Genomic DNA, 14,959 nt, shown 5'->3' with positions numbered 1-14,959 from the left:
GACTACATTTCACAATTTCTACTGTGTGGGTGTGTTTGTCACATTTGAGGAGAAATTCATCTGTCTCAACCTGCTTCCCTGTCAGGCAGTGAATACATCTACGTTCCTTTTGTGGGTAGCCATGTTTTTATATTTTTAATGGATTTCCTTCAGCCGATTGACTTTTACCTCATTCTTGGTGAACATCAACCACCACTTACTATTCTTTATTGTGAGGAAAATAATAGTTCAGTTTACAGATTTCTTTTGCGGATATGCATTCTGCATATCAACAAACTAACTGACTAATATATAGCCATTTTGCAGATCTGTCAGAGGAAAAAAGAAAAGTCCATTCATCGGGCTCTAATGACCACAGCAGGGTCCTCAATCCTTTTATTACATCTTTCGTTACGGCACATATACGCTGGCATCACAGCAAAACAACGCTGACACGCACTCCTTCAGCCACTATTAGACCTCACTGACAACTTGTTCACAGGCTGATAAGTTCACAGGGTGCAGTAGACTGGACCTCTGCCTGAAGCAGCAACTTGTTGATGTTGGTGATGGTGGTGTGTGTGTCTGTGTGTACAGGGTGTCTGTCTGTATCTACTGTATGAGTTTCTGTATAAGGGTTCATTGAATGTGCTGATGAGGTTCTGTGAATGTGTGTTAATTATTATTTCCATTGTTGATTAATGAAATTGTTTTGATTAATTGATTAACCCTTATATCTATAAAATGTCACAAATAATCACAAATGACATCCAAGGTTCAAACCAAAGTTCCTTTAAATGTACTGTTTAATTATATAAACATACAACAACGATATAGCTATTCTATTAAGAAGTAAAAGAAAAGCTTAAAACCCTCACATCAGAGAAACTGAAACCAGTAAATGTTTTAAACTGATGCAAATTGACCGCTTGCTGAGCCCTGACCCCATTAGTTACTGTTGCCTGTCAAGCTTTCCATTCTCATAAGGCAACACAGTTTGCAATACTAATGATAAATAATGGTAGATTTAACGCTCAATATTCGTAGTAATTTGTAGTAAAATCCAAAGCATGACCTGACTTGCCTAGTTACTGTAGAGTTGCTAAGCTATGATTGGACAGTTGCTTTTCAGGGGATTTAGTGAACAGTCAATTGAAGGTAATTGTTAGTCCAGACAAAAAAAGAGAGACAGACATGCAAACTAGACACAAAATGATGAATCAGTTATTAAAAAACTAAATTCTTCTTTTTACAGGTAGTAGCCATTGCCAACTTTTGAATAAATCGAATCCCCAAAACAGCTCTCAGTGCCACTGCAGCTGCTGGCATTAACCACACTTGCAGCCAATTCTTTCTTTGACTATTACTTTAAGAAGCAAGCAGATCAAAGTTGAAGGAGGTGAAGTTTGTAAGACAAGGACCAATTTCCTGCAGGTTACAAGGATGGAGCCAAGAAGCATTACACTGTGTTCTAGTTTCTAGTTACAGCAATTCTACAGCTGAAAAGGGATGCTGTAAGATGAATGTTGAAAATCACTTTCCAACATTTGACATTGCACAGCTTACCGGTGTTGACTGAACAGGAATTGCTAAGAGGAGGCGTGATTTATGAAGCAGACCTGTTTTCCCAGAGGCATCACAGCCTTGAAATAATCCTTGTCCACCAGGTTATAATGGAATATGGATAAGTGAAGGAGTAAAATGTTTGTTTTAGAGATAATGGACAGTGGACACAACAGTTTGTCTTCCATTATTATTTTGAGACAGATAAAAATGAAAGGGACACAGTATGTTGTAGAAACAAAGACACATTCTTGTGATTTCAGTTCTGGGCAAGCATAAGTCTTAAGGACTACACCAGGTATACAACTGCAAGAAGCTGTTAATAAAACAGGCTTTGTTTTGTTGTGGCCTGATGGAGATCCTGATCTGTCCACAGTTAGTAAGGCAACTGAATTCTTCATTCTCACACAATGATGATTTTCTTTAGGCTGGTCAGCCTTCTGCTCTCACAAAGAATACAAAGTGTTTTTAAGCATTTGTGTGCTTGTGTGTCTTACCACTCTGCTGGGGTTGCTGTAGTCTATCTTGAGACTGGCCATGGCTTTAACAATGGCCATAATAGACTGGATGGTATTACTATAAACCACTGCTCGGTACTGCTTGCACTCATCTTCTGAGTAGCCATCTTCATGGATGATCCTAAGAATTAAAACATATGCAACGTTTATTAAAGTGTACATTAAAGGATAGGTTTGCAGATTTGTTAAAGCAAAATCATTGATTATTGCAGCTTTAAAATGGAAATTATTATTATTATTATTATTATTATTATTATTATTATAAGTGGGTAGCCATTTTTGCCATATTCAAATTAGGGTTTCACAGCACTAATAACTGATTAATAACTGATTATCAGTGAGTATATTTCAGCATCAATACATCAATTATTAAGTTGAACATGAAAAACACATTCGGTTATAAATTAAGTAATACATGAACAGTAATTGGGTGTCGAAAGGCGAAATATTTTGAAGTTGAAAAGCAGTTTTTTTCTGTCTGCGTACAATTGCTACTTTGTCTACCAAGAAGCATATACTGTACACTCTGCGTTACAGTTATCATGTCAGAATGCTGTGTACGATGATCCAGTGAAACTGCCTCAACTCTGCAGCATCCAGTTGATGCAGTATCCTTAGTTTACAAGAGGTAAACTCAGGATACTGCATCAACTGGATGCTGTATGCAATATTATTACTTAGAACCTGAGAGCGAGGGAACTAAGTGTCTGTGCATCCTATCAGATGCAATCATCCAGACTTCATCAGGCTGCAGAGGGAAGTGAGAGAGAGCATACTGAGATGACCCCACATTAATTCTGAGGTCAACCTGCCTACTGCTTTTAACAGTGTGTTGATGCAAATGATAACGTACAGCAGCAATTTAGCAAACAAAGAGTTGCCTAGTTTTTAAGCTGCTTTACGAAAACAGTTTTCCTAACTTCCTCTCCTTTAATGTCATGTTTACACAGGGTACACTAAAACGAATACCTTGGTGGAGTTTTCTCCAACTGAGTGCAGTTACTGCTTTAGGAATCAAGGCAAAAAAACACCCATAGCCTCCTATTGAGATAAATGTTTACTAGGAAGAGATATTTCTCAAATAAAAACAAAACATATCTATAAAGAAGTTATAAACAAAATATCTACATATGTTATGTAGATCAAAACATTTGTGCTGTGACAAAAGTTTGTATTCAGCCCGACCGGCCGTACTCTATATAATAGGGGTTCTGTCAGATCGCCTAATCAACAAGATAATAAGTTGATATCTGTAGCTTTTTGCTTTTTTGCAAATGGAGAGACAGCAGTGCTCCACACATTCAAGACTTGACTGATGCACTGTTGAAAATAGCTCAACTTTAATAATTTACATACATATAGGCCCTCTAGATAAGTGTAACTCAATGGTAACCCTTCTTAGCCACCACGAAGACATCAGTTGGAATAGTTACCAAATGACAGAGTGCATTTTAAACCATGTTGTCAGACTAATGCACATCTATTAACTTTCTACAGTAAGGTAGTAAGTACCTGTATAGATTAACCGACTATTTACTTTCCTTTTTATTTTATTTCGTTTTTTAGGTTGTCGTTGTTGGGGAATTTTTATGGACTGTTTTAGTACCATTTTGCACCGCTGTTGCTTGCTTGCTAGTTCGTTTTGAATGTTCTTTTGGAATTGCCTTATGGGTTGTACACACACACTATATATATATATATATATATATATATATATATATATATATATATATATATATATATATATATATATATATATATATATATATATATATATATGTTCAGTGCCTGAGTGTCTGAGACAAACGCAGAAGATAACCTCAGTAAGGTATGGCAAATTTAACAGTGAGAAGAGACTCATCAGGTGGAAGCGTGGTAAAGTTTACTCTTATTAGCCAGCTTGTCAAACACACATCAGGATTTAAAAGTTTATCTGCAGCTGAAACATTTTCTTACGGTCCAAGCAAAAGGGAACAACAGAAACACAAATTGTCATAATATTTGTTCTTCTTTCGTGAAACAAGTATTATTACAATTGTACCAAGACACCATTATTTCATAGTTGAAACACTTATTTCAAGGTGGAGAATACATCTTTGGGTGAAAGTGAAAAAGACAAATAGAAAGAAAAAGACAAAGATTGCTTTTGTAACTTACTTCATCTGCTTTACAATGGTGCTCTTCCCAGATTCCCCAGCGCCTGTTGGAACATTAAAAGATTAGAGTTATTCAAGCGCCTGTTGTCTTTGTAAGTGGAATAGGGTTGAACTTTGGATATGCCATCTCTGCTTTGAAAACATGAGTGACCTAGTGATGTCCAACCACTAACATCACATTTTGACCTGTGGGTTGTCTGGTTTATTTATGTTTCCATTTCTGACAACATGATGTACAGACATGCATTAAAAAAAAAAAACTATTCATTTCAATGTTGTTTCACTGTGATAGAAGAAGGGTGTAGGGGTGGTTTAATTTTTTTTAAGGTTTAATGCTTCATGGTAGGAATACTTGTCTCAACTTATGCTAAGTACATGATGAAAGAAATATCTTTTAAAAGGTGGCTTTGCATGTTTAAATCTAGTAAGTACACATTTCATATATTTTCCAAAGCATACCATAGATGTATATAATGTTTTTTTTCCCTCCAGGCAGAAACTGGTTTCTATTCACATCAGTGAGCTCTGAATATCAACTTGCAGACACTTGAGGTAGGAAATCAATCACTGTGAACTATTCACAACCTATATAGCTTTGTCAGAGTTATCATCTCTGTTATCTAATCTCTGAAATGTAAAGGTACTTTGTGCAGTTTTTGTCCACTGCTAGAGCTATGATCAGTGTTTTTACGAGTTCGTCCCCATTTTGCTTGCTTGTGTTTTGACACTATTCCGCTGATTTCACAGTTTGTGGCGTTAACACCACAAATGCAAGGAAGACTGCAAGCTAGCAAACATGGTTGTACACAATACAAGCTTTAAATTTAAAAAGCAAACAATTTTATTATGTGGAAGGAAATGCATTGGTCGACCTTGTTTAGTCAACCTATTTTGGTGGGTTACACAGAATGTAAACACACCACAGGGCACCTTTACTTTTTATAGTGTCAGGACATGAACTGCAATCAACAGAAACCTGAAATGAACAATCAGTTTAAAATAATCTAGGAATTGATACAATTTTGAAAAATGGTGGTGGAAAATATTTACAGTCATGAGCTGAAATCAGTAGTATGGATGGAAGACACCTAAAGGGTAAGAAAAGTCCTAGTTCTGTGGCTTAAAAATAAAGAATTAAAGATAGATTACTGTAAGAATGAAAACCTTAAGAGGATTAGAACTGAGACAACCAAGTCATTTGTTTTCTGTGTCAGACAGTAGAGAAGTCATCATGCATAAAAATAGTTTTTGGTTCTTTGCAAATAATAGTGTAAACCATTGATATCTTATTGAAATGAATGAGTCTGAGTCTTTTGGCATGTCCCTTGTGCTGTCCGGACCATGCCACCATGCACTGTCCCGTCACACCACCTGACCCAGCCCTGCCAACAAACATTAGGCCAGCCCAAGGCTGACGGAGCAAGTGGGACCATCAGTGCTGTCAACACTCATCATATTCACACACATCCAACACTTTTCTGAGTGAGAGGGAGGAACGCAGGGGAAAGGCAGGGGTGTAAAAGCAATGTCTGGGGCTGCATTCACTGTCATATGAATGAAGGCAGAGAGGTAGCTGGATTTCCAGGTGATTTGTGTCTCTGTGACAAGAAGTAGAGCAACCCAACACACACAAAACAAATATTTAATTGAATACAAATAACAAATAACTACTAATATATGGATATTTATTATTTCTGGTAAACGTTTCAGGGTCATTTTCACCTTCTCTCTTTGATCCTTTTTTATTCACAATTTATACCTGAGTGAATCCTGATGCAGAAAGGTTTTAATCCCATTTAAAGATAATCAAGATTAAATTATGTAACTAGGCTGGTGCTTCTATTCATTCACCCTTCTATCTCTAGGAACACAAACCTTTATCACAGCTGGTAAAGTATCTTCTTTTAGACTGCAATCTAGTTCCATCTGTAACAACAAGTGTCCTTTTATGGGATAAATATGAACAAATAATATGAAAACAGGCTCAGATTTATAAGAAAAAAAGTCCTGTAAAGTGTGTAGTGGAAAGTGGATTCTCTGCACACACAGATGGAGGTCACCTTCCTGACTCCAGAATAAAACTCATCCATTAATATTTCAAGCTCCAAAGGGGAGGTGAACACTTGAGCAGCAGCAAAACAAAAAAAGGAGGCACCCTCATTTTTTATGCTCAAGGTGTTTAAGGAGAAACGGCCAGTGTTATTGTGCTGCTTCTTTGGAAAACCTTTGAATTGACTTTTGATTTTACAGTATCAGGTCATCTTGTCGCAGCAGCCAGAGGGCAATAAACTGTGCTATACAAACATACTATTTTTATTCATCTTCATTGCAGAATTGATGATAAAGCATGATTACTGTTTTAATTAGCTCTCTTTCTCTGTGTTAACATGAAAAACAAAAAAATATATATAGAGCTTAGCTGTTTTTTTAGGCACATACTGATATTTGGGAGTTTAGATAAAAATATATCAGCCAATATGTCTATAACATATAACACGGCACGGTGCATGTTCTCCCCGTGTTTGAGTGGGTCTCTCCAGGTGCTCTGGTTTTCTCCCACCATAAAGACATGCATGCTAACTCCTGCCACTGTACGTTGACTAGGTACTGTAGCAACAACTGGAGGTGTCCCTAGGTGCTACCCACTGCTCCTAATTAGTTTGGATGGGTTAAATGCAGAAAACAAATTTCACTGCACATTGTATGATTGTGTGTGTGACAAATAAAGATTTCTTCTTACTTCTAGCAAACACATAATATAAACATTTTTGAAAAGGGTTAGGATACCTTGTGGCCAAGATATGTACTGGGTGGGACATGTTATAGCAGAACAGGACTAAGAGTCTACAAGAAGACTAGCAGCTCTATGATACTGTATCCGTGCACTAATGGTGCTTTGAGCTAATGCTGACATTAGTTTGCTAACATGCTCATAATGACAGTGCTGATGTTTAGTAGGTATAATGTTCACCATGATCACCATCTTACAGTAGTTTAGCATATTGGCATACTAACATCTATAAGCACACAAGGTATAGCTGAGGCTGATGGAGATGTCGTTGGTTTTAAAAATGTGTAGTCATAAATGGCGCTAGATGAAAAATTAAGGGATCTCCAAAGTTGTGAGAATTGAACACGAATGTCTGTACCACATTTTAATGGCAATCCATCAGATACTTGTTTAGATATTTCAGTCTGGACCAAAGTGGTGGACCGACCAACACTGTGTGGCTGAAAACTATAATCAACAATAATGCAAATTTAATGAGGTAATGTGTTGTCAGCAAGCCAGTAATATGAACATTAAATATTCAGTACTGCAGAACTTTATTAGCTACTTACTGGACAAAACTATACAAAGTGTGATAAGAGCTGAGCCATAAATCCAAAAATATTTTTGGGTGTATATAGAGAAACTACAGGACTCTGTAAATAAGAGTGATTATCGGACAATGATGCACCTGTTGTCCTCTGAACACATCCGAAATCTGTTTCATATTGCTCTGAGAGGGCAAAAACCTCTTACCTTAAACTCGGTAAACAGTGTAACTTATCAAATTATTCATGATAACAAACAGGCAGGACATTAATTTATCCGATGGGACACCACCAAACATTGCTAATTCAGGTACTGACATTTATCGTCAAAACAACGCTTAATCACAAGGGAACAAAAAGCCGCTGCACAGGATATTACAGGATATAATAGTTTTATGTGCCAAAAAATTACTCAAACTGTCTCACACGGAGCTCAAATATTGACATGAGTAATCAGTGAACAGTAATCTACCCAGCAGAGAAGATCAAACAGTAATGCTAAAAACATTCAGTATAGCTATTATGAATAAATCTACTGAATATTCTAAGTGAACAGATGTATCTAACCAACAGTGTTGAAGCAGCAATGAACACCAATTAGTATCACAAAGAGTTGTCTGTGTGCTGTGCTGGCAGGGGGGACAAGCTCTTTTCTTTGTGTCATTGCAACAGACTCAGAATCCCTTTCTGGCAATGAGAAGATGATGCCACCTCTTTCTGTTTCTTCAATCCTAACTATTCATACTTGTTTCTGAGTTGGTTTTCAGTGGGCACCAGAACACACAGCATTAATAACAACATTATTTGTAGCATGACGAATGAGGATCACAAGTGCTCAGGCTACAGAAAAGAGAACCATCTCTCTAAAACGCATCCAATACTCTCACAGGTCCACTCACATCCACAATTTGGCCAGGGTCTCAGTTACCCACTGCTGATGACACAAAGCCTCCATTCATGGACTGATGAGATATCCTGATTGTGGAAAACACACAACGGTCCACACAGAATCTCACAGGTCAATCACCTGTCAACTAGGGATGTAACAATACATTTATCTGGCTGAATATATCGATTCAATGATCATTGATTCAATACCATCGATTAATATATCTCTTTTATTTATTAGATAGTGCAGATAGACAGAAAAGGGGGAAGAGACACGAAGCAAAGGGCCGCAGTTACATATCTTCTTAAAGATGCAACTTTATTTTGAAATTTCCACTTTATGTTTATTCTTTTTATTATCATTTAAATGGCTGGAAGTTGGTTTGAAAGAAATGTAGTAAAAAGCATCAGTGACACCAGACCTCCTGTGGCCTGTATTTGATCCATATGCTTTACTTATGAGCTTAAGGGCCACATAAGTCACATTATGAACTTGCTGAGAATAGCTGAATACAATAGGGAGGAGATAAAAACTGCTCTGGTGTAGCTCAAAGGGCACAGATTCCCTTTGGTAAAGCTGACACAGTACCACCTTAACCCTGTAAGGTGTGGAGATACTGAGCAGGGACAAAGCACCATATATCCATCAAAAACTAATAACCCTGAAAGTAATTAATCACAATTTTAAATATAATGACATAGAGGACAATATAGAGGAAAGCTTGAGAAGAAAACGCACTTTCATCAAATGGCAGTTAAACAAACGGACAGATAGGAGGCATTGACAGTAAAGGTGGACAAGAGTGACAAATGAGCAGGAGATGGAGGGGGAGGATGACGATGCGGAGAAACTGTGAGCGTGTGAGCGGACTGAGCATGGAGGGCACTGGTCAAGAGAAAAAGTGGTGGGATGAGAACTAACACGAGTGCCTGGTACATTCATGATTATTCATAACAGGTTATCTGCCAGTTTGCACATAAATACAGAGTCCAGCAACTAGGAGCAAAATGAAAAGCGAGATTGGTAACGGAGGAGTGTTGCATTGAGTGACAATGAAGTTCAAAGCATTTAGTGAGGAGCAGCGGGCAATCACTTGTTTTGTTCTTGCTTTCTGCATCACTTCACTTTAAGCGGATTAGTGGTTTGCTTTACTGCAAGCAAATGCAAATATGAGCAAGTGTCAGGATGGCAGACTGTTTTATAGAAAACTCTATAACTCATCCCTAGTGCAGACATCTCCTTTCACACCTCGCCACTAATAATGACCCAGTTAATACTTCCCAAGAACCTTTTCTAATTATGGCATTAAAACCAAAATGAGTGCATTATTTTTACAGGTTATTCATTTACAATGTTAGGTGATTAATTTCAGGCTTGTGATCCTAAAATGTATCTCTTTGTAAAAATTTAACAATACAGAAATAAAGAAAGTACATCATAGCTAGCCGGCCAGCTAGTTAGCTAGCTTGCTTGCTAGGAGGCTTAGTTCTCAGTTCAGCATCATCTGTATTAGAGAAATTACTCTTTAAAAGTGAATAAAATACCAACACCAAGTGTTAGATGAAATGTATGCCCATGCCTTGAGGGAACTAACCAGAAAAGGGCAATTAAAAAAGCGGTCTCACAGAAAAAAACTAAACTTGTCCTGACACATTTAATTACTGGACAAGTGAGTGAGGTCCTGCTCCGGCTGCAGGCAAAACACACTCAGCTCGCTCTGTGGACCTAAATTCTTATTTGTAAGCTGCATCATTCTGACTCTGAAGAAAAAAACAAGACTAAGAATCATGCTAGAAGCAGCATGCTAACTTGCTCACAGTGACAATGCTAACATGCTGATGTCTTGCATGTATGTTAAGGGTCTTCCAATCCATTTAATAAATATCGAGATATTTCACTGGATAAGAATGAAAGTCAAATATTTTGACCTGCTAGTGGTGTTACCAAATGCTTCATCTTCTGGGGACCATGAATGTTTGTACAACATTTCATGGCAATCCAGCTAACAGTTGAGACATTTCAGTCTGAACCAAAGTGGTGGATTGACTGACCAACACTGACACACACACACACACACACACACACACACACACACACACACACACACACACACACACACACACACACACACACACACACACACACACGTCATAAATCCATTCTGCTATTTCAAAACAATATCTCAGCATCCTTGAGAGGCCTATAATCACAAACACTTTCACATCTTTGTGTCACAGAGCCCACTGCTGTGGCATTTCTTCTGTGGAGACATGTAACACATCACATCAGCATATAGTATGCCAGCATCATTGGCCATCTATTGTCTAAGTGACTGCCATGGGAGAATGACTCACTTGCCTGGCTTAGACACGATTCCTCCTTCGCTCTACATTGGTATCACGACTGCTCACATTCAACTAGCTTTCACGGCCATTTAAAAGGTTAACCTCCTCTGGGCGTTGATGAAAATGGGCAAAATATACAACAATGAGGCTGTTGCTATTTAAAGCCCTGAGGCAATGTACTGAGAGAGCTGACTGACACAAGCAGACGTGAGTAATTTGTAAGTACAGTTTTGTTCCTGACCCAAAATGTAAAGCTCATCTGGGCATACATTATTTGATGTATACAGTAAAGATCTGTTGTAGCAGGAATACATATTCTCACTACTGTGGTGTTCAATAGCATGTTATTAAATGTGAAATCAGAATTGAATATAATGACTTAGTGACAAATGTGCACAATAACTTAACAAGACACAGAAGCATTAGTATTCAATAAATTGTTGGATTTTGGCTATTGGAAGCCAACTCTAATATGTTTTCTGAAAACAGTGATAGTTCACAGTTATTGTGCATGATCTTTACAACCAACTAACTCCTTAGCTCAATCATTAAAAGGTGAGGTAATACTGCATATAATGATAAACCCACAGAGAATTATCACCCAACTCTTTAGTTCCTCTCAGCTCTACGGAGTGTTGAACTTAAGTTGTTTCAATTTAACCTTTTTGGTTTGTTCTCACCACTCTCATTTGCATTGTTTCCAGCAAGAGCAGGCAGTTGCAAAAAAGCTCTATAAATTCACTGCGCACTACCTGTCCAGCAACCAAATGGAAGCCAGCCAAAGTAGCGACTAGCTGGTAAACATAGTGGAGCATTTAGCAGCTAAAGAGTCAGATATTTCCATCAGTGGTGGCAAAAATGAAAGTAAAGGTTGGAAATGCAGTCATGAACCTCATGAAACACACAAACGCAGCAGAAACAATTATTAATACATTAAAGGATTGAGTGCATCTGCTTAATACTGAACTGAGTATTGCTTATGAAATCAACCTGACAAAGCCCGTTTCACAATGCACTGCAAACCTGAAAATATAGACATTACCCAGCAGAGATGTATGTGAGAACGCAAATGTCCGAATCAGTTGGATCAGACATCAGCCTTTAACCTGCTAGCTCCATTGTACAAACTCATGCAATCCCTATTTGAGCTCATGTGTGAATAGAGCAGCACATTATGCGGAGAAATCACGGCGAGCGAGTGGGCATGTTGATGACCTTTCTATCACGGCTCGCACGAAAGCGGAAAAAAACAAAGATCCAAGGGCGAAGAAGAGTGATTTACATGAAGATGGCAACAAAAATGTCTATCTGGAGAGACGATGAGATTCGGGAACTTCTGTCGAATAAGGGCCAATGCTGAAATCGCCAGACAAATTCAAGGACCGGCAAAAGACTTGGTTCTTTATAACGAACGGCTATGTGACAGCGGTGTAATACATGTCATGTCCTGCCTCCTGCACGCTCTTCCCAGGCACCACCCTTGCATAAACCAAAAGGAGTATTTCTAGTAGGTGAGAACGCATCTGATATGGACAATCTCCTGTTGCGTGCTACATGTTCGCATGCGAAACTCCAGAAGATTTTGGGACCTGATACTCCGGACATTGTCTGGAGTTTATATGAGAAAACGGCTCAAGACTACAAGTCTATTCTGTGAGGACATAATGGTCAATATACACCAAAAACGAAGGTGTTAGATGAAAGACGAACTTTACGATTCTTAAATTATAAACATTTTTATTGTGTGTGTGTGTGTGTGTGTGTGTGTGTGTGTGTGTACATGCTAATCCAAGAAACTCATTTTTAAGTGGAACACATTTGGTTCTAGTCCATTGCCCTCTATCAGCAGGTTGTAACTAACAATCTCATATTTTTCACCCAGCCTGACATCAAGCCTTTCTCTATCCTCTTTTTGTTAGCCTGCAGATAGTGGCAGTCTTTGAATTATTTCATGCAGCTACTCCACAGATTCAGGCTTCCAGTCAGGGAACAAAGACCTAGATTAGCTCACTGTATCACTACATACAGGTTCTAGTGGGTGACTGTCTACAAACAGCACAGGTGTTTCAGCCAGCACGGCAGCCAGCTCCCCTCTCCCTCCAACCTATTTCATATGCAGAGTGAAAAAGCGATGGAGGAATTTTACATGGCTGGATATGGCATAGTAAGTCATCGCCTGGAGTGGAAAAGTAGGTCATCAGCCTCACAGGGAGCAGTGGAGTTTACTGCTTTGCTCTGCAGAGTATGATGCTTGCTGCACTCTGGCTGTGCAGCCAATATTAACAGTATTTGATCCTGTGTTACGTGTGCTCACAAGCAGTATCGACACATTTATGTGACCTGGATGCTAAATCTATATCCCACAATTCTACATTCAAAATTGTCAACGAGCATCTTTAAGCTACTCCACATTCTTAAAGAAAAATCAATGCAGCACATCAAGCAGAACACCATGTGTGAGATACGAAGGAAGTGATGGTAGTTTAACAGATTGGGAGCAAACAGCCTTTCATACATCTGGGGTCTCATTTATAAACGTGGCGTACGCACAAAACGGGGCTGTGCGTACGCCACTTCCCACGCAAAGGTTGTGATTTATAAAAAACAAACTTGACGGGAGAATGTGCGGTCCTCCACGCAAACTCTGACCCATGCGTACGCACATTTTGGAGACAAAATAGGAATTGGCGACGCAGATGGTGAGGCGGAGAACTGAAGTCAGACTGCAGAAAGTAAATGGGAATAACGATTACTCGTAATATTTTCAAGTATTGATGCCTCACGCACATTTTTTCACTCCATATCATCCATGTTACCATGAAGATTAAATCCAGCAGTGTTATTTGTGCTTGTACTGAGCGATAATTGTTCCATAAAAACCTCCAACTCAAATCTTAAATAAAACATTGTTCTTAATGTTTAATCGGCGCTGTCTCGCCGTCACATTGTCCGCTACGGCGCGCAGGAGGAGGAGATGGCCCAACTGCATGGAATACAGGATAACATCAAATACCCTAGCATTAGATAACAGCAGAACACAGTGTAAATAACTAAATATGTCTTTAATACTGTGCATAGATCATCAAATGTCAAAGTCTGAAAATACAGCCGTTAAGGTCTCGCGCAATCGTTATACTTAAAGTCCTCGTTATCAGTCCGAACTTTAATACGGTTTGCAAAACCTGCATGAAGAAAAGTGTGTTTGCCTATTACACTTTCATCTTCAAATTGTATCTCGGGGTGTGGGATACCACTAGTTAATGCTGTCATTTTGGCAAGGTGTTAACAATCACAGTATGTTGTAAACATATAAATTCTGCGGTGAACCCGTGCGTAATGCTGCATGATGGCACTGCAGGAGGACAAACCCCAATGGAAGAATCAGGAGAAAAAGAGACTTCAGGGACCATGACGATGACTGGCTAATATGCCGATTTAGATTCCCTAAAGCTGAGCTCTTGGATCTATGTACTGAATTGGGTCCAGTAGAGAGGGCATCGCGGCGGAAACCGTGCCATCCCGGTCCAAATACAGGTCCTCGCCACTCTGGGGGCAACCGTCTGTTTCCAGAGGGACATGTCAGACAGCTAAGTGTTTTTTTTAATGAATATTATATATAATCTTCAACTTTATCACTAAGGCTTGTTTGGATATAATATATAGTTCTGTTAAATCTTATCATATAGGTCTGGTATATCGAAGCTGTCCCCGAGTGCCGTAATGCCTGCCGTTTTGGACGTATTATTAATACATGTAGTTATAGATCAGGTTTCCCTACACTGTGCAAGAACAGGCCGAAATTATAATTCAATTTGCAGCAATTCCTGAACGTCTGAGAAGTTTTTTGCTTTTTCTCCGCCAGTCATTATGATTCGTGTAACAACTGCCAGGGTCATTAACATACTGATCAGCATTCACAAGGTGCTTTGCATTGACTATTTATGGTTAAAAATGGGCATGCACAGGGCGGGATAAGAGGCTGATTCACGTACGCACGCTTGTAGGTAATCTCTGATTTATAAAGAGAACATTGCTTACAGGTGTGCGTACACACGGTTTTATAAATCTGACTTTTTTTTTCGTGTACGCCATTTTGGGCTTTTGGGCGTACGTACACAGTAAGGATCCTACGCACCGTTTTATAAATGAGACCCCTGGTGCCTACAGTACATTGTCAGATGAACGGAAACG

The 14,959-nt window shown here is 38.8% G+C and overlaps 1 protein-coding gene across 1 annotated transcript in view; it reads right to left on the bottom strand.

The window, feature by feature from the left end:
- gnai2b (guanine nucleotide binding protein (G protein), alpha inhibiting activity polypeptide 2b) overlaps positions 1-14,959 on the bottom strand; it is a 47,888-nt gene that overhangs the window by 11,667 nt on the left and 21,262 nt on the right. Inside the window, exons 2-3 of the mRNA XM_078248699.1 lie at positions 4,218-4,260; positions 2,040-2,181 (exon numbers count right to left, since the gene is read on the bottom strand). Of these exons, the coding sequence (XP_078104825.1) occupies positions 2,040-2,181; positions 4,218-4,260 (185 nt within the window). The remainder of the gene's footprint in view (positions 1-2,039; positions 2,182-4,217; positions 4,261-14,959) is intronic.

Source organism: Sander vitreus, chromosome 4, assembly GCF_031162955.1.
Source record: "Sander vitreus isolate 19-12246 chromosome 4, sanVit1, whole genome shotgun sequence".
Lineage (NCBI taxonomy): Eukaryota > Metazoa > Chordata > Actinopteri > Perciformes > Percidae > Sander > Sander vitreus.
The sequence above is the reverse complement of the archived record's forward strand: the minus strand, read 5'-3'. Positions and strand labels throughout refer to the sequence as shown.